This window comes from Megalobrama amblycephala, linkage group LG9 (assembly GCF_018812025.1).
Source record: "Megalobrama amblycephala isolate DHTTF-2021 linkage group LG9, ASM1881202v1, whole genome shotgun sequence".
Taxonomy (NCBI): domain Eukaryota; kingdom Metazoa; phylum Chordata; class Actinopteri; order Cypriniformes; family Xenocyprididae; genus Megalobrama; species Megalobrama amblycephala.
The window spans coordinates 17,506,081-17,532,529 of NC_063052.1; the positions used below are offsets into that span (position 1 = coordinate 17,506,081).

A 26,449-nucleotide genomic window follows, 5' to 3' on the forward strand; every position below is an offset into this window, starting at 1 on the left:
ATGACATTGGTCATAATAAAAGAGTAAAAAAGTAAAATAACAAACTTCCGGCGCAACAGCCATACACATTCGATGTACGTCCAAAAAGTGTTAACTTCTACGACGTAGTACACAATGCCATGACGTTCTACACTACGCCATGACGTACTATGCTATAACACGTAGTATGTCATGGCATTGTGTACTACGTCGCAGAAGTTAACGCTTTTTGGACGTACGTCGAATGCGTATGGCTGTCGCTCCGGAAGCTCATATTTTATTTTATAAAGTTTTAAATAAGGATATTTGTCTGACACAAACGCATCGATTCGCTTCAGAAGGCCTTTATTAACCCCCTGGAGTCATATGGATTCCTTTTTTTTTTTTTTTTTATGGATGGGTGAATTTCTTTTTTTTTTTGTCTTCAAAATTTGGGCTGCCATTTACAACCATTATAAATCTTGGAGGAAGAAGGATATTTTTAAATATATCTCTGATTGTGTTTTTCTGAAAGAAGATAGAAGATGGAGGTGATAAGTCAGTCAAGTTTTTATGACAGCCACCATTTAAATGTTTATATTTAAAAAAAAAGTTTAAAAAAGAGTAGAAATATAATTAGGCATTATGAAGTTTTATTTATAATATTATTGTGACATGATAAACGCATCGATCTTTTAGATTTTGGGTCTTTGCCTCAGCTCGGACAGACGACTTCTCGTGACAGTTTTAATTTTATTCTTCAGATAGCCTTCAGATTTTTCCGCCACTGCTAAAAAAATTCAGTCAATGATGGAATTTTTTTGGTTAACGGGACTTCGGATGGATGGATGGATGGATGCAGATGTGTATATGCAGACAGACAGATGGATGGATTAGATAGAAAAATCAAGTCCCACCCTACCATTTCCTGTTTCACTATGAAGAACATAAGATTATGGAAGTAAAATGTGTTCTGAACATCATTTCAGGTTGACATTTTTTCACCAGCAAGTACAACTCATATTTTCCTCAACATGTAAAAATTTTGTCTCCGTTTTTTCTTATTGCTCATGCATTAAAGACTCCCTAGAGCTGTAGTTTAGGTATGGTCTGTAAAGTCTGTAAATGAATAAAATGAGGTGCTGTGGAGCTCTAAGTGGAAACAGAGCTCAATAACAAAAGTCCAAGTTCAAGAGCAGCTACTCAAACAGAAGTTGTGGAAAGTGTGTTAAAGGTAAAAGTGTGTGTGTGTGTGAGAGAGAGAGAGAGAGAGAGAGAGAGAGAAAGCGAGAGAGAGAGGTTCAGTCTAGAGCGGGAAGTCAATAGTCTGAGTCTGTAAGTCTGGTTAATGAATACCGCCCCCTCAGGGTGATCCCTTCATGTAAACACTTCATCACACTAGCAGTGAGAGACTGCATAGCTCCCAGGGGCACGGCCACTCACCGCCCATGACTTTAAAGCCTATCAATATCTCCCATCCTCAGGTAAAAGCACACACACAAACAAACTTGGCAGTCTCGATGCAAACTGACAAGAACCTGTATTGGTTTGTTCCCGTCAGATTTATTCCTGTGTGTCTGGCCTTTCTTCTTTTCTACTCTTTAGAAGCTCATTTTGGGGTATTACCATAGTTGATAGTCTAGTTAGAGAGAGAGAGGACTAATGAGGATTACATTAGTTAATGCTGACTGCAGCTACTCTAATCACTCCTAATCAATACTGTTGCCTATTCATGTGTAGTACTTCAGTGTGTGTGTGTGTGTGTGTGTGTGTGTGTGTGTGTGTGTGTTTATTCAGCTATACTTTTGGGACAAAGTTGTCTCAGGAAGTTAGTTAAATTTGACAAAACCTCCCTTTGTAGGTTTTTTGAGAACCCCAAAGCAATGATTTTTTTTATTCTAAAAACAACAACAACAACAAAAACAGACTTTTAGGGGTATGGGTTTGTTGTGGATGAACCTTGTGGTTAGAGGTGATGAGGTAACCAGGACAACAGGAAGTCAGTTTGATGCAGGATTTTATTTTCCAAAAAAAAAAAGTAGAAAAAATAAATCCCACGATGCAGAAAATAAATAGTGCTACAACCCAAAAATAAACCAAAAAAAAAAAAAAAAAATTATACAAAACACGTTCACCAAACAGACTAAAAGTTGCGGTACTCCGACCACACTCACTCACAGTCGCCGGCGCTGCTTCCGCTTTTCCGGTCATGAGTATGAGGTAATGCAGCTCTGTTTATCATATTAGATACATTTGAGTGTGTTGAAAATTCTGTTATAACGTTACTCTGTGCATTCGCTCGGTGGCTGATGTGAGACACTTATTGCACACTGCAGTAAGATAGATCGATTTTTGAATATCATGTTAAATGCTGGATGGCTTGTGTTGATAAATGGCATGCAATTCATTTTAAAACATTTTGTCTGATTGAGAAAATTCTGTATTAATGTTACTAAAAATAAAGCTGCATCTGATTATGCTATGTTAGCTACTTGACAAAATAGTGTTTTTCTCTGAGGCATGGTAAAGCATGGTACTCGCAAAAAATCAAGAAAATTAGATTTAAACAATAAGACTAAACGTGTTCAGCTATATAACAACAATTAGTTTTCTGTCTATAAATATATCAAAACAGGTGTCCCCTTGTCTGTTTAAACGTGTAATATATTAAAGCGTCTTTGGTGTTCCATGGTTTCTACAAAATAAAACTGGAAACCGAGGCAGACCGAGGGTTAACGCGGGTATGACGCAATTGACAGGCGACTCCTCACACGTCCCGGAGTCTTGATTAAAATTGCAATTTTCTCACGATTTACAAATAGTTGGAAACACACTGGCCTAGTGGTTTTTGGATATTTTACTGCAAAAATCGTACATATTGCACCTTTAAGTGCTATAATGTTAATAATACACCAAGCTATTTGAAGTCCCAAAACCATAAATACGACCGTATTTTACAATAAAATTACTAATATAATGCAGTGTTAAACCATTTGCTGTAAGATAACTTACAGTTAACCAAATTGTGTTTATTAAAAAAAAACATCTGTACAAATTACAAACTTTTTACAGTGCACAATATAAAATGAAATATATTATGAACTGTAGACAGCATCAAATTTACATCCTGTAATGCCTGAATCATTATTTTTTACATCCAGTTTACTCTAAATTTAACATCATTTTATTCCTTGTTGTATTATAATCAGTATAACGTAATATAAAAACATAAGCAGTCAATGGAAGGTTCTCACTGTGTATCTGTACAAGTCTGTGTTTTTGTAGAAGTGATCCTGCTGCGAGGAAGTTATCCTGCTTAAGTTAGTTTAATTTTTCTTATTCCCATCTTATATTGTCCAAATACATAGTGCAGTAAATCCAAAGTTCCTGCCTGCTTCCACGAATATAAGGCACATTTACTTGGCTAGACTTGGTCTAACTGTGATGCTGATCTCTGCTGATGTGATGGCTGACGGCAGTGTGATTTAGACTTCCACCTGAGCAATCACAGGTGTTGTGACGGAGCCAGACTGATGTGTCTGTGTTTCAGCTGTAAGAAGCTTGGCCTCCAGCAAGAGACGCTATGAGTCATCTCTAACACTGACAAGCATTGAATAGAGTCGTCTGTGGCATGAGGTGATATTGTAAGGAAGGTTCATTAGTTTTGGGTAACTAAAAAATGATTTATATATACTATTATAGTTTTTTGATTAATATTTAAATTAGCTTATATTTTTATATTTTCAGTTTTCATTTTAATTTTAGTTTTTTTATATTTTAATTTTTCTATTAAATATTATTTTTTATATTAATATGTTAATTTTAATATTTTAATAACAAATTGTTATTTGAGATAGTTGTCAGAGCAACTATTTTTTAAGTTTCATCTAATATTTTTATTTATATTTTATTATTATTTCAATTATTCCTTGTTTTTAATTAGCAATAATAACACTGTTATTATACATCATCATAGTATTTCTTGTACTTCCTGTATACTGATTTAAATATTTAAAAATTTTATTTACATATTAAAAATGACTATTACAGAAATGATTCACTATTGAAAATAATGGGGAATTAAAAGATGACTACACAATTACTAATCATTGGCATGTAATTGTTTGTGCTATGGATGTTAATAATGATACCATAAATCATGTGTCTAAAATAAGTCTTATCAGAGTTATTTTTATCTAACTGACAGAGTCGTGCTAAACAGTATAAAGTGTAAGTGTTTTAAGACTCATAGTTATAACATTGAAATGGCACCCCAGTAACATTTCTTTTTTTAAAACAATTCAGAGCTTGTCATAAACTCTTCTTATCTGTCTGACCTTACTGTGACCGGCTCGCACGGGGAAAGCTCGTCTCACCACAGATTGTCTTATCGTTGTAAATATCCTCACAGCCACGCACTCACACATATCTGTTACCGCAACTCGGCCTGGAACACTTCAAACCATCACACCGTCAGTGAGAGGTCACAGGGGAAAGTAGGACACAAACACAGGTCATGCTTCCCACATTTAATGCAGTGGTGCCATGAACCCAGATGCCACCAGAGGGCGCTAAAGCAAAACCTGCATCTCTTTCAAGTTCAGTCATAACAAGGCCAATTTTAGCACTCATGTCTGACAAACAGTTCTTAAAAATGACAACAGTTAAATGGTGTAAACGTTTCATCTTTGTAAACACGACTGAATTAAGCGGCATGTCCTTTGTTTTTGAGACATAAACATTTCTTTGTTTTGTCTATTCGCACAGCTAGTTGCCTAACCCCCAGTTTCACAGACAAGGCTTAAGCTAGTCCTAAACTAAAATGCATGTTTGAGCTGTTTTAACTGAATGTAACTTGCACTGACATATCTTAAAATATGCCAGCGCCATTGTTTTGCATCAAGATGCACACCATAATGTTTTTTTTCTTGTGAACATTTATAAAAGCTACTTAAATGCCCTAATTGAACTAAGGCCTAATCCTGGTTTAGGCTAAGCCCTGTCTGTGAAACTGGGCCTATGTGTTCTTTTACTTTATTTAGAGTTAGAACATTGGCCAGAATGTCACAAAACATGTCCAGGTGACATTTCACATGAAAGTCAATAAGAAGAGGATGAAAAGATTTTCTACCTTCAAAAAATGTCTACACATTTGTCTTTGAAATTTTTGTATTGCCCATTATTCTCAATAGCGATTATCATTACTGTATAGTAATTTTTGACTGACACAATAAAATAAAAAGTAATAAAATTGTTAAACATTTAAATCAATATGTAGGCGGTATATGAAATACTATGATATATATAAATACCAGTGTTGTTATTGTTAACTGAAACTAAAAATATTACAAATCTTTTTGTTATTTGAAATAAAATACTAAAATAACACTGGTGATAATGAGAATTTGGGTGGAGTACCCGAATGCTTAAACTGCCATAAATATGTAACAAAAATTAATTAAAAATGAATGTTTTTAAAACTGGCTTCATTTTCTCTAAAAGAAAACAGAGATTCATATTTCTTCATTCACCAATTAAGAGTTACACATACAGTGGCTCAAAAATATGAATATTAAAAATACCAGGCAAATGCATACATTTTAAACTAAGATTTTTAAAGCAAAATATATATGTAAAAAAAGAAAAGTATAAAATGATTAAACAAATGTTGATACAATGTTTAGAATTAAAGTCAGCATGAAATGGAAGTTGCAGTAGTCTTTTCTTTTCTTCCCTATTGTGACGTATATCAGAGTAAAATGTCTTATCGAAAAAAAAGGAGGATGGGACTTGATTTTGTCCATCAGGAATCGATTGGATTGTTGGACGGTTGTGGTTTGCTATTGCTGTAATTTTATGTGAGCAACAGGTTGTCCCACCCTTCCATCAAAAAACACGTCATCAGAGAAGACAAGAGATGTCGCTGCAAGAGGGAGGGGAAATTATTTGGATTAAAGATTATGAGGACACATTAATTAAAAAAATGTGCATGGATAAATCAAATATGTGCATACAGTGACCAAAAACATCATGAATTTTAAATATCAAGGCAAGTGGCATTTTCAAGCAAAATATTTAACAAAAAAAGTATGAAATGATAAAAAAAAATATATATATATATATAATTAAATATAATTTTTGTAGGTTAAAGGATTAGTTCACCCAAAACTGAAAATTCCGTCATTAATTACTCACCCTCATGTCGTTCCACACCCGTAAGACTTTCGTTAATCTTTGGAACACAAATTAAGATATTTTTGATAAAATCTGATGGCTCAGTGAGGCCTCTATTACCAGCAAGATAATTAAAATTCGAAGCTTCATGAAGCAGTGTTTTGAAATCACCCATCACTAGATATTGTTGAAAAAAGTCGTTATTTTGTTTTTTTTGGTGCACAAAAAGCTTTCTTGTCGCTTCATAACATTAAGATTGAACCACTGTAGTCACATGAACTGTTTTAAATATGTCTTTAGTAGCTTTCTGGGCATCTGAAAGTGTAAATTATCTTGCTGTCAATGTAGGCCTCACTGAGCCATTGGATTTTATCAAAAATATCTTAATTTGTGTTCCAAAGATGAACAAAGGTCTTACTTACCTCACAAATCCACTAAAAAGCACAGCGACTTCAGTGATGTGATAAGTTGTTATAAAAGCTCTAGAATCATGTTTACAGATGACAATTGGTTTAATATTTTGTAATGTAATTCCATTAATTAAGTGTGACTTGAGTGCCCAAATACTTTGGGGGGTGGGGGGTTACTTCACTTTTGCCCACTCAGCCGGACATTCCCCACACCAAAACCACCCCGGATATTTATAGACCGCAGACAGTTTGGGAAAGAAGGGGGGTGTCTGACACATCTGCTGAATATCTGCTAGACTGTGGGGTCAGCCCAAGGTTAAAGCCTCTTCAATGCCTGCCTTGATTGGTCGTGGCTGCCACTAATGAGTGTGTGTGTGTAATTCTAACCGTCCCTACACACACAGTCCCATTGAGGGTAGAGCAAGCTCTCTCTCTCTCTCTCTCTCTCTCTCTCTCTCACCACCGCCATTGTCAGCGCCAGTCTCCCCTCCCACCGCTCCTGTCTGTCTGTCTGGAGCTGCTCCCCTCTCGGAGGAGGGAGGCGCAGGAGGAGGTGGGCTGTGAGCCTGAGACCGTCACAGAAAGCCATTCTTCTGAATGAAAGCGAGAGGAAAAGACCGTCAAGATGCGGGGAACGTATTTACCGTAGTCTAGAAGCAGAAAATGCGTCGGAGAGTCGTGAGAATGGCATGAGACGCGCGTGTACCGAGACCGCAGGCTGCTGCTGTGGAAGTGTTCCTCAGTTCATGTGAGGGCCGCGGCCGGCGGCTCTCTTCCCCCCGTCCCGTCACTTCCCCGAGCCCCCATGCGAAACATCACGGTCCCGGACAGCAGCTCCAGCAACAACAACAACAACGCCGCCAACTCCAATGACACATGCTCCTGCAACTGCACCCTATCCCAGCCACAGGGAATGGATATATGTAAGTAGGGCGGGTTTTTCTGAGCCGTTTTCGAATGCGGAGAGAACGCAGACTGTTACATTAGATCAATTTTCGAACGTGTACCGAATGAAAACAGAATATTCTTAACCTACCACACTCGACTCTACCTGGTGGCAATGTAACAGTTTTAGATTCAATCATTTAATTCGGTCTGCATTTGAAAATGTATCAAATGTAACTGTGGCAGTTCCGAATCCGTTATTATGGCAGCAAGCTGTGCAAATATGTCAAACGCGAACGTATTAAAGATTTATCTGAGTGTAAATGTCATTCTCAGGTCGAATTATTATAGTATTTGACCGTTATTTTTCACTATCTGACTTGTACACCCATCGAATTTGGCTGTGGCGTATTAAACTATTCGTTCAGCCCCCCAAAAATGCGCTGTGTTTGTCAAAAACGACTTTTGATAAGACCATGTTGTATTTTAAACAGCTTGACCAATTAAATATAATAATACAATTGAGTGTTCCTGATGACTCGGGCGTCTGGGAGTGTTTGGAACTGGAACACAACTCGATGCATCAGTTGTATATTGCTGGTATTGCTGTGGGGGCTGCGCACAATATGGCAAGCCGTTTAACATTTATCCCTGAAAAAAACTAACTACTAGTCTCTGTTTATGTTATGAGTGCTTATTTCTTAATTACGAGTAGATAATGCAATCGTGATTAGTATATATTTTCAATTTGTCACTAGTACTTATTAGAGAGCTACTAGCACAGGTTTATGAGAAAATTGTTACTAGTAGCTTTTCTTATCTCGTTAGTTACAGTTGCTTTTTTAGTTATGTCAGGTGTTCTTTCACTTAAGGAAAACTGAAATAGATACTAGTAACTATTTTAGTAGATACTGCGTGCTATTGGAATAAGTATTAGTATATAATGATAGTTACTACTAGTAAAACTGGAAAAAAGTAACTTGGTAATATCTAAAAATAATTTTATGCACAAACGTTAAACTAGCTTGCCATAGTGCACACATTCTTTAACTCTATCCCTTCTGTTGGGTTCCCAGACAAACACACCTCTAGTTGTCCATATGTGCTTATTCTCACCATTAATGTACTATTTAATCACATTTTCTATTAGCATTTATGCTATACTTGAGAACTGCATGTACTTAATGTGGAACCTCTTGTAATTGCCTCTTGTTGTTTTTACTATAACATCATGGAAGCTGTAGGGTAAAATTTTGCCGAACATCTTAAAACTGTGTGTTCATCCGCTGGCGTTATTGCTGGGAATTGGTTCACTGCGGTCTGAAGCGGGCAGTCAGTCAGTCAACCCTTCCCCCACTTCAGTCCAGACTGGCTGAGACTCTGGGCTGTCTGAATCCACAGAGGACAAAAGGGCCTGTCATAATCAGTACTCGCACTAGCTATTTCTGCCGCAAATGGGATGAATTATTAAAAGTAAACCTTCAAATGAAAGAATCATCCCTCTTCTCAAAGCCCTCTGGTAGACGACACTGATGTCTTGCCCCAGAAACTTTTCATTTGCTCATGAACTTGAATTGATTTCTGTTCTGTAAGATGTATGATGCATATGTAGTGTCCCTCAGCTAGTGAGGACTACATTAGAAAGAACCAGGAAAAAAGAGAAAAATGTTGTATTTTGAAAGTCTTTGTATTTTTTGAAGTCTAAGGGCAATTTAATTTTGTATATGGGTGAATTTCATGGAAACGACTAATACAATAGCTAAGGGGGTGATTGCAAATTTGATATCTTATTCTCTTCTTTCCAAAGCAATCAGTCTCTCAATATTTTTTTTTTCTTCTTGTGAATTGAAGCAAATGGAAATGCAAAAATTTCTTAAGGTCATAACAATAAAATAACAAAATGTAGTACAATGACTGTTTAAAATCAGCATAAATTATAGGCAGTTTTTTTGCATTAAGACAATAAAACAATTTGCTTAATTGTGATGAAAATGTCACAATGCATAATAATAATAATAATAATATAAAAAAGAAATATGAAAATAAATTTATAAAATATACTTTATTTTACTTTTGATTTTGAGATGAAATATGACCTGTACTCATTCTTGACAGTTTTCAGTGGATGCAATTCTTTTTATTAATTTGCCTACTCATGCTTGCTAAATGGTCTTGGCACAAATTGTGTGAATGGTATTCCTTCTTGTTCTTCATTGATAAGGCATACTATCCCTATATATATATATATATATATATATATATATATATATATATATATATATATATATATATATATACATATACATACATACATATGTGTGAGTGCATTGGTGGTTTCCGTGTCTGTGCTGTGGTGTTTGGGACGGGCCGTGCAGACAGTGGAATGCTTGGTGACTTGGCGCTTAGATTCTACTGCAGTATTGGCTGCATTCAGGGCCGGCGATCCTGTGAGGCTGGAAAACTGGGGGAGCCAGTGACACAGCAGACACACAAAATCACAGAAAGGACACACCTTTCAGGTCTCAGCATGCAAAACTTGCCAGTATAATCAGTGTCGTATTAGCCTTAACGTTTAGCCAAGTGGATTAGATTGCATTTTCATGCATGTGTGTACGTTATTGGATTCTAGGAGTTTCTTCCCTGTTGTCTTTTCCAGGTCTGGCCCCATATTAGCTGTTGTTCTGTCTGCTGTTTTAGGCACAGTCTACATCTGAGGTTTTGCGAGCTAAAGGCTGCTTATCTTATCTGACAAAGGCCTTACACCATACGGCTATTTCAAATGAAAACAGAGCCCAGCTATTAATAGACCGCTGTGTATAACAGCACTGTTGCATAGCTAGTCGTGCTGCATGGAAAAAAGAAATGCACGATCATTGCGTCTTTCTTCCTAGCTGTCTTGCTCTAACTCACAAATGGCTGCACACACAGGGATAGTGTAGTCCATTTCCAGTGGGGCAGTGGCCAAAGTCAAGCTCCAGAATGGAGAAACAGGATATTGGACTGGCATTCGGATCACTAGTGCGCTGCAGCTCGTATGTAATGAATACGCAAGGGACAAAAACACCATCCTCGTCAATATCTGATCTCTGCATCAATTTGGCACCTTTTTTATTTTCCACTGGCGGGCCGAAGCTTGGCCCAGACTAGAGGGTGAGGCCTGAGACGGGACACAAGAGTCGAGTGTTTATTGTCAGAGGCCAGAGGTTCTGTCTGTGTTGTTAACTATTTATTACAGATGCTGCCGTTAGAAATATGGTAGTAAAAGTTTAGTGTGAGAGTTTGTTTGTTTTGTTTTGTTTTTTCAGCTTAATTTAACGTTTTAAAATGTAATTTAAGTTAATACAGTCAGTTTATGTTCATAAGGTTATATCTTGGGATTGAAACATTGAGTTTTTAGTTCATGTCTTATGGTAATAGTCTAAGACATGCTTTTTTTATAATGTCTAGTTTTAGTCGACTAAATAGCATAAGATTTAAATCTACTAAATATACAGTAAATTTAGTTGACTAAAATCTAATGGGTTTACTTAAATTGCAATACATCAATTAAGCATTTTTCCAACAATACACAGATCCAATACACTGATACACATCCAATATTCTCCCAACTATTACTTTAGCTGTTACTTGAATACTCGCCAAAAAACATTTTTATTATTTCTGCTTTCATTGCAATTTTATTTAATATTTCTGTTTTAGTTATCATAGTACATCAGCATAAGCTATATATATTATATAATTTCAGTTAACATTTATTTTATTTCAAGTAATGAATCATTTTTTTTATGATTTTAGGTTTAACTATAATAACCCTGATACTAGTAAAATCTATATATTATATAATGTTTTTGAAATAATGTTCTTAGTCTTTCCTTCCTGTGACGGGGCATCCCAGACAGAAGCTACAGTAGTTTACTGTGAATTAAATGGAAATTAAATTAAATGAAACAGAGTTTGTGTAACCAAAATATCAGTAATGACCAGGAAAAAACGTAATAGGCTATAATGCGTGACTGTTAATTATAAACAAGCTAGAAAAACCACTGTGACTCTTATTTTGAAATGTCTGCAGTCTGCACTGTTCTATTGCAGGCTGCTCATTCAAGTTCAGATGACGAAGATAAAATATGCATTCTTACAACTGTCTAAAACATATTACCATATAAACAACGTAAGGTAAACATTGTCATAATTCATCAACATTAGCACTCTCGTGGCATAAATGTGCACTATTCATTGATTGCGAACTGCTCTGACATCAGTTCTGACTGGATCTCTTCCCAAATCGTCCCTCCCTAAGATTTTCTTCTCGTTTTTATTTATTGACGAAAATGAGAGTAGATTGTTGTCATCTCGTTTTCGTCAGTGAAAACATTTCTAAATAAAAAAATTAACACTGTAATGGATCTCTGTAAAAAATCGAACCGTACCATTCTCCACCCATGGTTCGGCACACACTTGCACTGCAGTTAATTTCAAATCTGACGAGGCATCTATAATAACGCATAAAACAGTCAGAGTTCCGCTTATGTATGTTTCTGTCGATGGATACCCTTCAAATCCATTTCATGTGAGAGTAGCGCTCCAATCAACTGTTAGTATGTAAATCTATTACTGACTTCACAGTTCCTCAAGTGTACCGAATAGCATACACAGAAAGCCGCATCTCAGAGAGCGTGTGAATACTAAATTGAGTTCTTTTTCAAGTCTTCTTGCACTTGAACAAAAAATTCACACAAAAATTGTCAAATGCCCATATTGGCGAATATCCTAGTAAACATAGTCAGTTATGTCTTAAGTGAACGTAAACAGTCGAGAAACAGCAGCGGTGACAGCAGCCTAATATTTTTGCTGCTGTCTGTGTTTTTAATATCAGTCAAACAACAAAAGACAATCACACACTGCTCTTGACTGAATAGCTTTTGTAATTTTAACTTTATTTTTATTAATTTTTGATTAATTTATACATTGAAGATTATATGCAGTGTTATTTTATATTTGATTAATTTCTGCACCTGAAAACTACTTAGACCTACCTGAAAAGCACTATTTATTTTATTTGTATCTTTGCTTTATTGCATTTACTGATTATTTGTTCACATTTGCTTTATTCTTACTTGACAGTAGTCCTTTTTTTTCCCTGAACATAGCACATACCGAACCGTACTGAAACCGTGACCCTAAAATCGTGATACAAACCGAACCGTGAGTAATTTTACATCCCTATTATAAATATATATTGTTTTGACTTTTTTAAAAAAAACACTGAAAAGCATTTGGTGTAAAAACTATTTTCAAATTGTGTGAAATTTAAAGTTAAATTAAGTCTGAAATGTTTTTTTCTTGTAAAGTATACAGTTTAGATATAGGGCTGTTTTGGAGAAGGAATTTCCCTTGTAGTGATTTTGAGTGGCTCAATATCACAAATATGCAATATTATCGCTTTTTATTATTTATTTATTTATTTTTGCTATATAAATAAGTGTTACAATGTGGTCAGCAGGCACAAAGACGAAGAAGATTCAAAAACAAAATTGGCTTTATTAATAATCCAAACACTGAATGAACACGTAGGAGAATAACGCAACCCACACAATGCATAAACGAGAACTGACAAAGAACAACTGAATCACAGGGCTATATAAACAGGGGATGCAACATTTTAGTTACATTCATTATTACCACCACTCTTGACTAAATGAAGTTGCTGAGAATGTGGTAGTGATTCACATTGTGTGTGTAAGTGTTTGTGAGCAGAGCAGTTGTGTGAAGTGTGCGAACACATCGGAGAGATCAGTAATTGCCTTGTTAGAGAGGTGTCAGTCAAATGACCCCATGGGCCCTAGCACTCTATCCAATACAATATGCATGCTCTGTTCAACTCTTCCTCTCCAGCATTGCTCCAGGGTAGGCTCAAGGTCACATCCCTGCCCCAGTAACCCCGGGCAGGGCAATCAAAACTGGACTTTACAGGCCCATCTTGGCCATAACTGCGCTCTATCCAATAATCTAATGCACCTAATGCACAAGCTCAGAGGGGTGTGTGTGTGCACGTCTGTGAGCAAGTGTGATGAGGTCACAACGGAGGTCAGCTGTCAACCCCTCCTGCTAATCTTTGTATGGCCTGCTCGCGCTCCGAGGAGGGTGTGTGTGCACTCTGTGTCATGTCAAAAGGGTTTTAAGGCACACAGGGGGTGGGTCAGCCTGCTGAGGGGTAACTAGATTCATTTTTACAACACTACTAAAATGCAACGCACTAAAATGCACCATTCCATTTCCGTCAGACCATTAAACGTAGTGAACATCCACTCCACCAAGATAACAGTGCTGTGCTAATGAAATGTATCTCTTGAACCACAAATTAAAAACGTATGTCTTCGTGACTGGCAGGAAACAGCTTTGAAACCGTAGCTTCCTAAGCTACATGCTTTCTATAAGGAAAATGTCTTTTCAACAGTATAGCTAAGCAATGGAATAATTTAAAATTGAAGAGACTTGTTTTTCTGGCACACAACAAGGGAGTTTTAAATGAAGGAACATCTCAGTTAGGGTGACAATATTAAACTCGAACAGATAAAATTACACTAAATACAACAACAAAAAACAAACAAACTAGATAACACCTAACAGATAACAACATTTATATAACTAAATTAAGGAAAGAAGCATAATGAAATATGTAGTGTTTAACTAAATACTTAGTTGAAAAAGAAGACCTCTGTAAATTGTTGTTGTTGTTGTTTTTAATTGGTTCATTTACATTAACCACTTCAACAAACTGATTCACTGGAATGAATAAGAATTTTCAATGCATTTGTTCTCAAGACATTTCCATTTCAGCTCACTCTCTTGGTAACTATTTTACATTTTGGGTAAATTTGTGGCTGAATTGGTATGAATTAGTACAATATTGTTTCTGTACAATCTATTTACACCCCACCAATGGGACATTTTAAGAGAGCAAATTTGAATACGGATTATTCATTACAAAACTGTGTTGCACTTTATTGCACTGCAATATAAGTTGTTGGAAAAAGTAATGGAAACATTAATGAAAAAAGTTGAGCTACTGTCATATTACTTAAAAATGTATTTTAGTTACACTGTAAACCCAAATTAGTTGGGCTAACTCAAAAAATTTTACGTAATCAGTTACATACATTATGATGATACTCTGAGCACTGCCGATAACTTTTATTGTGAGCACTTCTTGTCTATTTGCCTCGTCATGACGACCCGCTTGTTGTATTCCTCACTTGTAAGTCGCTTTGGATAAAAGCGTCTGCCAAATGAATAAATGTAAATGTACATGAAATTTTTTGAGTTATGATGTTCCCAAAGTAAGAAGAACTATCAAGTTTTGAGTTTGTGGTACTCATGCATGTTAATTGCTCCTAACTTGAAGTACTGAGTTAGCTAACTCATACATTTTGATAGCAATGAACAAAAAAGATTTAGTTAACTTTTTTATTTTGAGTTCTTGCAAATCAAATGGGTTATTTACTTTACTGTAAACCCTAATAAGCAAATTCAGAAAATGCCAACTTGCTAATTTTCTATTATCAATAGCAGGGTTTAGCACTTACTGAATGAGTACAGCAACTTAAAACATGTAACTTACCTGCTCTCAAACCAAGCCGCATGCACCACTTGTCACCATGATGGTAACTCTCCAAAAACCCACATTAACAGAAACTCTTCTAAATTAGCATAACAAAACATTAATCACAGTCCCAGCCCAGTTTCAGATAAACTTCTAAATTAAAATCTCTAAATTAAAAGAAAAGAGTTCATACAATTCAAAACAATGAAACAGTTCAGTTTACTTGAAATATGTCAGTGCTGTGAACTCAAAAGAAAAAGAAAGTTCTAAATACTCATAAGGCTTAATTTAACTGAACTAATTTGCTCAATTTAAGTTTGCCTTACTCAAACCAATTAAGTATTTTGAGCGTTAAGGTTTACAGTCTAGCATCACTATTTTAATAGTCTCAAACCCATCATTTGTTTATGTGAGTGTTGTCGGGTCATTTCACTATCGTATTCCGGGTGTCTTTTGAAGACAAAAAGGGGGCAGCTTCAGGGTGTCACCCTCCACTCTTGCCCTCTGACAGCAGCAGCTGAGCCTCACCCTGCAGCAGTCAGCCAGCCTTGACATTGGCCATGGTCCCCTTCTTTGTGTCTGGCCCTGCACCCACCTTCTGGGATTCTCCATGGGCCCCGGGGGACTCGTCTCAGAGGAGATTGGTAGTCATGCTGGGGGTTTGGCGAGCCCTGCAGGGAGGTGTGTGGTGTGTTTTGTATGGGTCTGGCAGAGTCGTATCTGGACAGACCTATGTATGTATTCATGCTGTCTGATGGGGGTGTGCTGATAATGGAGAGGGTTTAAGAGTGCACATCTCTCGCCTGTGTTTGGCTTTTGTGTAACCAGAGGACCAGACTTGTGTCTGATGTCAGCCCTTTTTATTTGGAGGTCGTTTCCTTTAGGCAGTCACACAAACACTGTGGTGAGCTATCTTGTTTGTGTTTTTTTTTTTTTTTATTACTATTATTAGTATTGTTGTTGTTGTTTTAGTGAAAGAAACAATTTTATAGTGTATATTAAGCCAGTTAAGCCTCAAGACTGATAAAAAACTGATTTTAAAAATAGCCAATACAACATCAAGAATGTGATGGGTTATGAATAAAGTGATGTACTGTATAAATTCTACTGTATAAAAACATTTTCTCAAAATTCAGTCAAAATACACTACAGTTCAAATGTCTTTTTATCAGTTTCAAATGAATAATTAGGCAGTACAATCATTTTCAACATTGATCATTATAAGAAATGTTTTTTGAGCAGCAAATCATCATATTAGAATGATTTCTGAAGGATCATGTGACACTGAAGACTGGAGTAATGATGCTAAAATTCAGCTTTGCCATCACAGGAATAAATTACATTTTAAAATAAATTACAATACAAAACCGTAATTTTAAATTGTAACACTATTTCACAATATTACTGATTTTACTGTAATTTTGTATAGCTGCATCAAATAAATGCAGCTTTGGTGAGCATAACTTTTCAAGTGTAGTGTATATTGTAATTTGAGCAGAAAATATGTAATCCAATGTAGTTGCTAGATTTTAAAACTAATTATGGCAATCACAATTTATTTTTGTTTTTGTTCAAAATGGCCCAGTTTTATTGGGTTAAATACAATGAGCAGCACCATTTTGCAATTTCTTCGAGGCTGCTTTCAGTTTTTAAAAAAGCTAAATTAAAGCTTCAAGCATGGACATGAATATTTTTTATATGGTAAGCTGTAAATCCGAAAACCTTTTATTGTCTGTGTGCAAAAGCAGAACATTTTAAGGTACAGCATAATTTGTTTTACAGTGAAGTTTATAGAAGGAAAAACATTTTTTTTTAATGCAGACATAGACATTTGATTTTAAAAAAATCCTGCGTGTGGTTTTCAAAACGGTCACGGCAGAACGCAGACCTATCTAAAGCAGCTTCACTGTTTAGTTTTTACCCAGGAATGTAAACGATTTTTGTCTGCATAACACACACAGCATCTGGCCTCCCTTCCGCTGCCTTTTTTGTGTTGTTGTTGTAAAATGGTGCATTGGTGCTCCGGGCAAGAGAAGACAGCCGAGCAGACAGCAGACGCAACAGAATCAGATCAGACGTGATGTTATCAGACTGTGTGTCTCACACCCATCCCCTCTCATCAGGCATGCATGCACTGGGTCCTGCTCTCAGACATCACCCCTCCAACCCCCTGCTCTCAGAGTTGAAAGGTCAGAAGGTCTCTGCGGTAACTCTTAGCTTCTCATTCATCGGGCTCGTCCTCGTGGAGTTCAGGCTGCCTGATTTAAATATGAAAACAATCTTTTCTGCATTGGCAATTACCAGAAATGAACCCTGCTAAAACATAAAGAATTATTTTAGCAATAATTTGAATATTTGAGGTTTATTTCACATTTCACAGCACACAATTAACATTGATGATTGGATTTGTGGAGTTTTCTGCATTGTGATTTGTGTTTACAAATGTTTAAGATGAGAAGTAAAATCTTAATAAAATAATCTAAAGAATCTTTTTCACGTTTTCACTAAATTAACTCAATGAAGAATTATTTATATGCACCAATATAATGATACACACTAATATACACAAGTAAATATTACTGTTTATTTTTTATTACATTTTATTACTTGTTTTTGAGTGATGATGCACAAATCATTAAATCAGAGTTTTGAAGAGAAAATTGATTAACTGATTTACAGAAGTGAATCAAACTTATTGTAGTTATTTATTTTATGTGATTTGTTTTTTATAAAATGTTCAATAATTACAATATTCATAATTGTGCTTATTTCACACATGAAACAAAACATTTGCGTATTGCATTGTCGTATTTACTGTATATTATTTTCACATGATATTTTAGATTTTATCATATATTTTCCTTCGTCACATTAAAGCTTTGTTGTCATGTGGCTGGTGGCTGATATTGGGGGAGGGATGTGTCCTGACCCCTATTTGAAAGTCAGTCGGAGATCTAATAATGTCGGTCACCCCTTTCGGCACCTGACCCCAAAATGTGAGAATGGGGGAGCTGGGAGCTTTATTTTATTAAGATCAAGTCAGCAGTTGGTCTGTCTGGGAAAAATAACCTCTTGAATTGCCCCTTTGATTTCTATTATCTAAATTTTATTTAAACAGTTTTTTTTCCAATTCATGCTTATCACATTACAAGAACCTCAATCACACAACACACTATGTTATATTAGATGTTATGTTACATAAAAACAGGGTCCAGGTCTCAGTTTTACTGACACAGTGATAAGACTGGTTCATGATGCGAATGGCCTGTGCTGTTTGTTGAAAACTGCTAACACAGCTAACAGCTGTCTAAGGACAAAATTATTTCTGTTAAAAATACAGAAATACAGTTTCATGGATGCTAAGATCTATTAATGGCTTGTAAATGTTTTCTAATCACCTACAATTGGCAGGTAGCAAGAAGTAAATTTTGTATCCTGGATATAAATGAGTGTTTGAGTACTTTCCATGTCACATAACATTTTTGACAAACTATCCTGCAAATGGCTTGTAAAATGCAGTTATAGAATCGAATATCGATTTCTACACATAAGTGAATGGCCAGACAATTAATATGTTGTTTTTATCTGTCAATATTTTTTGTCCTCATGTATACATAACCAAAAGGGTACGAGAAGATGCCCATTTAGTCACAGCTAAAGAGCAGGGCTGGTCCACACAGAATGCGTTTTTGCTGTTAAAAACACGAGATGCAGGTTAGTGGAATGAGAAAAAGCGCAAGCTATAGAGATTTGTTTTTTTAAAAACTGACCAACTATGAACTTGAGTGACGTGTTTTTTTAGAATGCCGTGTCCTGCGCGAGATGCTGCAAAAGACACGAGGCGCAACAGTTAAAGACATCCGTCTAACTTACATCGAAAAACAGTGGAAAAGTATTCCAGTGGAATGGGAAAATGTTTTCTGTGTGAATGGCCACTAAGGCGTGATGTGCATTGAAGTAACTGCAACCCCTAAAGTAATCACAATACACAATATAGCACAAGCTTGAGTGTCTTATTTTATTAAATTAGTAAGCAAATTCATTAAGTGATTTTTTTCAGTTAGAAGATATTGTCTCTGAAGTGAAAACGTGAAAACTAAGGTTGATATCTTTTGGAGCTGTGCAGTGAACAGGTGTTTCACGTCATATAGCTGTTAATAAATGAGGTATTTTAGCACTAATGGAATGCTGTATTGACCAATCAGCATCTAAGAACTCTCCATTGTATGTTAAAGAACGGCATGTCTAGCATGTTTTATTCTGTCTTATGTTTTATTTCCAGGTCTTGTTTTTTATTTATTTATTTATTTATTTTTGTCCTCTTCATCATCCACTCATTCTCTCTACGTGTACGGCCGTGTCAGCTGCGTAGGAGATAGGAGGTAGTGAACACACTGGAGGTAGTGTGTACCTCAGGGAGCGCATGGAGGCCAAGGGGTTGTGTGTGTGTGTTAATCTAGTGAGTCAGTGTTCAGATAGGATGGGCTCTTACCTTCACATCTCTTATTACAGCAGTCAGTAAAGTCACATGCTGAACCCAGTCATAATCATCATGGTGTTGACTTGATGTTTGCAGTTATTCTTTGAGTCTCCCAGCTCTATGTTTAGAAGACATTCCCCTGCCAGGACTAAAGCTAGCAAGGCTTAGCACTCTTTCTTTATGGAGTTTGTCTGGGGTTTGGCAGTGTGACACATGCATGTTTGAGAGCTATTTGCACTGTGTCACTTGTGTCTGTTGTAAGAGCCACCGAGCCATTTGCTCTCCAATCATTTATGTTGTTCGGTTCATGCAGAGCAGATAAACAAAATGGAGGAAAATGGAGCTTTTAAAATGAGGGTAACTATGGCAATTTAATCTTTTGATCCAAATATGAGGGCTTGGCTTATTGATATCAGTGCAGTTCAGAATATACACGTCTTTGTGTTGTTTCTGCTTTTGTTCCCTTCTCTGCAGCATGTTAACCAATTTAAAGTCCAAATGAAATTAAAATGGCCCCATATCCTTTCTTAATACATGTTCCTGGTATTGTTGTGCAGTTCGTCAGTGCATGTTCATGTAAAAATAAATAGTAATCTTTCATCAAACTGTTCTGCCTCTGAAACGACTCATTTTCACCTGATGTCAATGCTAACCAATAGCAAAATGACTATTTAGGCTTTTATATTTTAGGCTACTGTTGTTGGTAATACAGCGTTTCTAAAATTTTGCCAATAGTTAAAGTAATTTTGTGGTGGTTAATATACAACATGTTCTGCCTTTGGTATGGAATGCCAAAGTCCCTTTCAAGAAAAGCCTGTTCACTCAGCGGCCATATTTCGGGCATCCGAGATCAAGTCGTATCTATTTGAATGGGTTAATCCTGAAATCTCAAAAACATGCTTAGAGAACTCAAAATTAAATAACATATTTCAAATCAGAAACAAAATCTGACATGTTGTTTCCTTATGCTCAAATAGCGTTAAAAAACGTATTTTTCAGGCTAGATGAGCCAATGCGCATGTGCAGTCCTATGCGCGAGTCTCAGGATTCTATGGGAACTGGAGCTTCTAATGTCAGCTGCAATGATGCAATGGCTTTATCAATTAGTGATTGGCTCTTTTACTTAGAACGGGACGTATTCCGCCATATTGCGTGTTGCAGTTCCTTTCATTCATAACTTATAGGAGTGAATCGTCTTTCTATATCTATAGTCTTTGGGAAGGCTCACTTTCCACAACCTAATAAATTCCCTGCCTACTTTTTTTTTTTTTGATCGCGTAACGTGGTTCACTTGGAAATACATAAACTAAGTAGTACAGTTGGTTTTGCATGAGTTGAAATATTTCAATGTATAGATCTGAAAACCTTGCATTCACAGAGATTTGGGACTAAACTCAGCTAGTGTGTGACCCTCAACTGGTCTATCAGCAGTCTTTACAAAGGGTGGTAAAATCAGACTTATTTTAAACCCTTCAGGATGTGGTTTAAGATGAGGTGTTCTAAATAGAGTGCATAGTATCCCAGCATGCCTCAGTATAAGGTCCCCACATGCCTGCCTTCAGTCATGTGGACTGAGACCACCAGTAAGGAATAGCCTCACCATGGAATTTCTGGATCTCTTTTTTTTTAAATAGAGATCAGGATTCTGAATAGACAACAGAACAAAATAACATAATTTACTAGAGGTTCTGACAAAATGTTAATTGTTGCAGACTATATTAAAAAAATAATAATTCATTTTGAATTATATTTTTAAAAGTTTGGTTTGAATGAATAATTCAATTACTCATGAAGACTTCCCTTGTTTCATTACTGGATAAATTAGCTTTCTTGATCTCTTGAATGAATGATTTGACAATGACTTGATTCAAACCCACCTACTAGTGTAACGATGTAATTGATAGAATCCTTATTTGAAGCTTCAAGTTCCTTTTTTTTTTTAAATAGATTTACTCTATTTTGTTTGCTATCATAGACATCAGTGTTTATCCAAACTATAAACTTTTATCCCAGTACTTCTGTGATCATTTGAATTAATGAAATAATTATACTGAAAAGACTGTTTGTGAAGCTGTTTCATACCTACACATGACAACTGCTCGCTCAGGGTCAGCAGCATTGCCAAAGCAGATTTGAATGTTCCAGTGTGATTGTACTTGTCAAAGGTTTAATAGACATCTAGCCGAATCATTGTCATTTAGGAATAAGATTGCGTAGGTGTTTGAATCGAGATCAGTCTTTTAATGATTAATCTTGAAGCTCTAGTTTCTATAGGACGATGTATATTGCACATAGCATAGTGTCTGTTGTTGAGTACACATGCTGCTGCATCGTACAGTTCTTGAAGAGCTCTGTCATGCCGTCAGAACTACAGAGAGAACATCATGTACCAAACACTATTTGATGAAGAACTAAACCCAGAGCTGGGTCCAGTTTCAAGGGGATATGACTCAATCTGCCTGGGCGAACGGTAGTGAGAGGTGGAGGAGCAAGAGAAGGGGGTGTCGAATGGAAGAAGAGGAGGAGAGGGGTGTAAAATAATATTTGTGGTAAGTCGGTGTCACCGGTGGGATGAGATGAGCTGCAGGTTGGGGGTGGGTGTAGGGGGACTCTGTAGCAGGTGGCGTCTGGGCCCAGGCAGAGCTTATCTTGTACAGTCTTACCAGGAGGTTAAATAATTAAAGAAAAGTGGGTGTTATGGCATGGGGAGTCTAGACGTGTCTGGCGCCCGTATGGGGCGTCTCTTTAATACGAGCGCTTTATCTCAGATTAGAGAGCGAGGTCAGTGGCTTGCGCCCTGCTTAGGTGACAGTGCCGCTTTGCTAGCGAGGCACAGACGAATAGCTCCTGCCACTAGCACGATTAAATCGCCCTAGTTCTCCATCACACTTCCTGCTATCTCTCCCACCGTGAAAGGCCATGAGTTAGATAGCGGCATTCATTTTTACTCAGTGACTGAATATGGTGTGCCTCAACTCCGTAGATTTGGCCCGTCTTTGTTTTTTTGGGTGGCTCTTTGAGTTGTTCTCTGATCTCATTTGTTCCATGAGTCTCAGTTTATTGAAGTGTCCTTTCATTCTCTCTTTTCTTTCCTCTGTCTTCCACATACTCTCAGTCTCTCTTGCACTCCGTCTCTTGCGTTTTTTTATACACCTTGTGTGTGAATGGAAAATGTCTGTCACACCAGAAAAGGGCTGCACTGGTGAAAGACTTCACAAGCTCTCCCTCCCCTTTCTCTCAGTTTCCCCAAAACAGAAAAACGGGAAAATTCCACAATGCTTAAATGCCTTTCTTTCTTTTCTGCATAGAATAAGTCCCACATACTGTTGAAGCCTGTAAATATCTACTGAAATAGCAATACTTTGGTCTAGCAATCTTCTACATACATTTCTTTTTTGCCTTTATTTCGTTATTTTGCCCCTTCTGCAGCCTCTCATAAAGTGACTCATAGTATGTTGCTAGGGAATGTTCCAGAAAGGGGCATTTACTGCACCAGGTTCAGTCTTCCCTTATGAATGCGTTTCTGGGTGAAACCTGCCGTCTCGCAAGTCTCCAACCCACATGGGCGTCTGACATGTGCCCTTTTCTTTTGTCTGGCATTCTGATGAGACAACTCAGATAACACAGGAGGAGGGGGCAATGCGTACCCTCTCAAGTTCCCATAATGCCTTTGTTGTCTGGTGCATGCTATGACGTGGGTGAATGGATGGTTAACTACATTAAGGCTTGATAAAGCAGTGCTATTATGACTGGATATGTCCATTTCTGGTTTTTCTCCGCTTACCAGTACAACCCGCAGTCATGAGTGCCAACATGGGTGGCTGATGGCTTTATGCATGTCCAGATTGTGCATGGGATCTACTGGGGATGCTTACTTTTAGGGTCTTTGGACTCACTGCACCACAAACTGGCCCAAACTAGAGAGGACGCAAGGAAACTTTCAATGTTTTTCTCTAATCTCTGCTGTCTTGCCATTTCGATGAAGTCACTTGGAAATTAGCTGTTCACTGCTCACACACACTCTTTCCCGTGGAAATCTGTTGTGTAATGTGTGCTTTGGTAAGAATTCAAAGCCCAGTCTAAGAACTTTCCCTCACTGCTGTGAGTTCAACTGTTGGATCTCTCATGACATGATCTCCACACACTGTGCCCGACTCCATGAGAATAGTACTGTACCGGGGAGACATTTGGAGACGGAGCACAGATGGCTGGCAGTGAGCAGCAGTCCCCATTCTCCAGCCTCTCTCTCCCCCTCCTCCTCCACCCTCTCCGTTTCTTTACTCCCAGATCGTGAGAGCACAGCTGTTTTCCTTCTGTTATGAAACTGCGGAGAGGAGGAAACAGGAAATGGCTTCATGAAATATAGATCTGGAGGCCAGACTTGGTTGTCTTTGCAGCTTGTGAGCAGAGTATAAAAGGGAGAGAGAGAGAGAGGAAAAAAGTTTCGGATAGGCTTATGTAATGCCTCCTCCATTTCCTTCAGCTCAGAAACAGAATGGCCTCCGCAGAACAGAGTGGTCTCACAGCTTCTAGTACATTTCTGTGCAGCCAGGGTTTTCCAGCCTTAGAGATGAGTTGACCACTGCTTGAACAATGCGGACCCAGTTCACCTACGAGTCTGTTAGAGGCTCTGTGACAGGTGTTAGCGCATATCTCCTCTTAGCTAAAAACACAATGGAGCAGCATACGTAGTGGTAAGAGGATTGAGCTGTCTAATCTCAGAGAGTCCACATAAGGCTAACCCGAATTAGCCCAGCTGCCTCTCTCCCTCACTCTAAGGCTTGCTGTTGTGCAGTTGTTGCCACATTATCGCAGCCTGTTTACATTTCTGCCCTGTTGCAAACAGGCTGACGACGGTTTGTTGTGTCTGCTCTGTCTGGGGTTTGTGTCTGTAATCATAACACATTAACAGATCTTCCGGGATGCCGTCACGTCTGACTTAGATGACTGAGCCCTCCGATTAGCACAGGGAAGGTTAAACGAGGCTTGAGCAATATGATTTTTATATAAGGATTACAAGTTTATGTAACTTGCACTCTTAGCGTAGTGATAAAAAGTAAACCATGCTGATGACTCACATTGAAGTCACATTGGATTCAGTCGAATTGTTATCTGAGTAGTAGCTAATTTGGCTAAAAACCAATCAGGACCCGACACACCCGATACTTTAATGGACTAGTGGACCTAGTAAGGTTAGACACCACAATTAATTTGACAAATGAAAGCAGGACTGTGAGGATAGATGTACAGTTCATACAGGTGTCGGTTGTTTAGCTGGCAAAACATTGAAAAAGGAATCTTTCCAAAACAATTTGAGTGAGCAAAAAACTTTGGACAACATCACTTCTGAAAATGAGACATGACTAAAGGACATGCAACTTAATGAATGGACTGTACATCTGTCCTCACAACATTGTTTTCATTCAGGCCTAATTAGTATGAAGTCCACCCTGACTACCCTGCATTTTGAAGGGGGATAAAGTGAGGCTACTCTGATGAGATTACCCTGGCAACTTAGAGAAAACTCTTACAGTGTGTTACAGCAGCAGTGGACAGTCCTGGTTGAGGGAATGTTACTAAAGTTGTGCCTGGTACTGTAGGTTGGCTGAGATTACAAACTTAATATCTCAGAGGTTGAGATGTGTCAGTTACAACATGTTTGCTCCACCCCCAATCTACCACCAGTTGTCTGTCTCTTGGAGCTGGTCCAGACCGTAATCCGGTTAGGGGCGGCAGATTTGGGCCGTTTTATCTCCTACGCTGGGTTAACTCCTGGGATGCGTCTGGTCTCTGGTCCTTTCCTCCAAGCCCTAAACAGATGGGGTCTTGTCTTGCAAGCACTCTCTCCAGAGGAGCCGTGGCAAAGAGCCAGCGCCAATGCAGCTTATTTAACAATGCCACTACATGGCCCAACTGCATCCTGGGTACAGCCTTTCTGCTATTGAGAGAAAGTGGACATGATGGAAATGTCAGTAACTCAAGTTTGAGACAGCTCACCTATAGAAACTATTAGCTGGACATCTCAGGATGGATGACTTGTCCAACAACCGACTAGTAGTTTATTAAGTTGATTTATTTTATTTTCTACAAGTTACTTGTTTTTGAATCGCAATGAAACCAAAATAGCGACAGAAATTTCTTTCCTATTCACTATAAGATCTATAACAGCCATTTGAAAAATAGGTAAGGTGAGTTTTCATTGCATTCTAACTTTAAAGAGGATGAATTTGAATATGTAGCTTCTTGGAGAGAGCCATCAAAGAGTATTTCATTTTCTTTCCTGCGTAAACCAAAGTCCACTGTGTGTTGCTGATGTCATAGTCGTACGTTTGAAAATGATTACCCTTAACATCAGTGTAGATTGTGTTGGGTAGATAATGGTGTTTGCGTAAGGGTTTACTTCAGTGCCGCAGCAGTTTTTCCATTGTCTCAAAACATAAACCTTCATGTGTCTGAGTAAATTGTGGGAGTTCCTCAGTGGGCAGCAGGGATAACAAGATTTCTCTGGATGTATGTGTGGCACATTTCTACATGATTTTCATGTGACTGGAGAACAAGTATGTATTGACCGGGCCCATCTGTGTGTGAAAGTGTGTCAGCAGGGTGGGGTGTGTTCAAGGGTCAGCAGAAGGTTGAGAGGTCTACCCTGTTTGTAACAACATGTCTGATCCCTTTTTACACTATTGCTGGAAAAGAGTCTAAAACAGGAAATTAAGTGTAGACTGTCATGTTCATTCAGGCATTCCTTTCAAAGGATTCCCAAATCATGTTCCTCTGCGAAGAGGATGTATGACGAGATTAAGAAACGTAAAATATTAATTCCGTCCTCTGACTGCGTGAGGTCTACCCATGACATAATCAGTTTATGAAACAGTTTTATGAAATAGCAGTTAGCTTATATGCTCAGACGTATTGAGCTGTGTCGCTCATGTCGGCAGT

General features: G+C 37.5%; 1 protein-coding gene and 1 long non-coding RNA gene across 5 annotated transcripts in view; one reads left to right on the forward strand and one right to left on the reverse strand.

Moving 5' to 3' along the window:
* Positions 1-26,449, forward strand: part of ldlrad4a (low density lipoprotein receptor class A domain containing 4a) — a 103,110-nt gene that overhangs the window by 68,454 nt on the left and 8,207 nt on the right. The window contains exon 1 of one of the 4 annotated variants that reach the window (XM_048201922.1): positions 7,109-7,465. The exons of the other annotated variants lie outside the window; for them this stretch is intronic. Coding sequence (XP_048057879.1) covers positions 7,348-7,465 — 118 coding nt within the window. The 5' untranslated portion in view covers positions 7,109-7,347. Of the gene's footprint in view, positions 1-7,108; positions 7,466-26,449 lie in introns of those variants that run through there. 4 annotated transcript variants of the gene reach the window in all.
* Positions 5,176-7,136, reverse strand: LOC125275196. Its single transcript, XR_007186399.1, has 2 exons — positions 7,003-7,136; positions 5,176-5,881 (listed from the first exon to the last, which is right to left on the reverse strand). It is a non-coding gene; the product is annotated as an uncharacterized LOC125275196 (long non-coding RNA).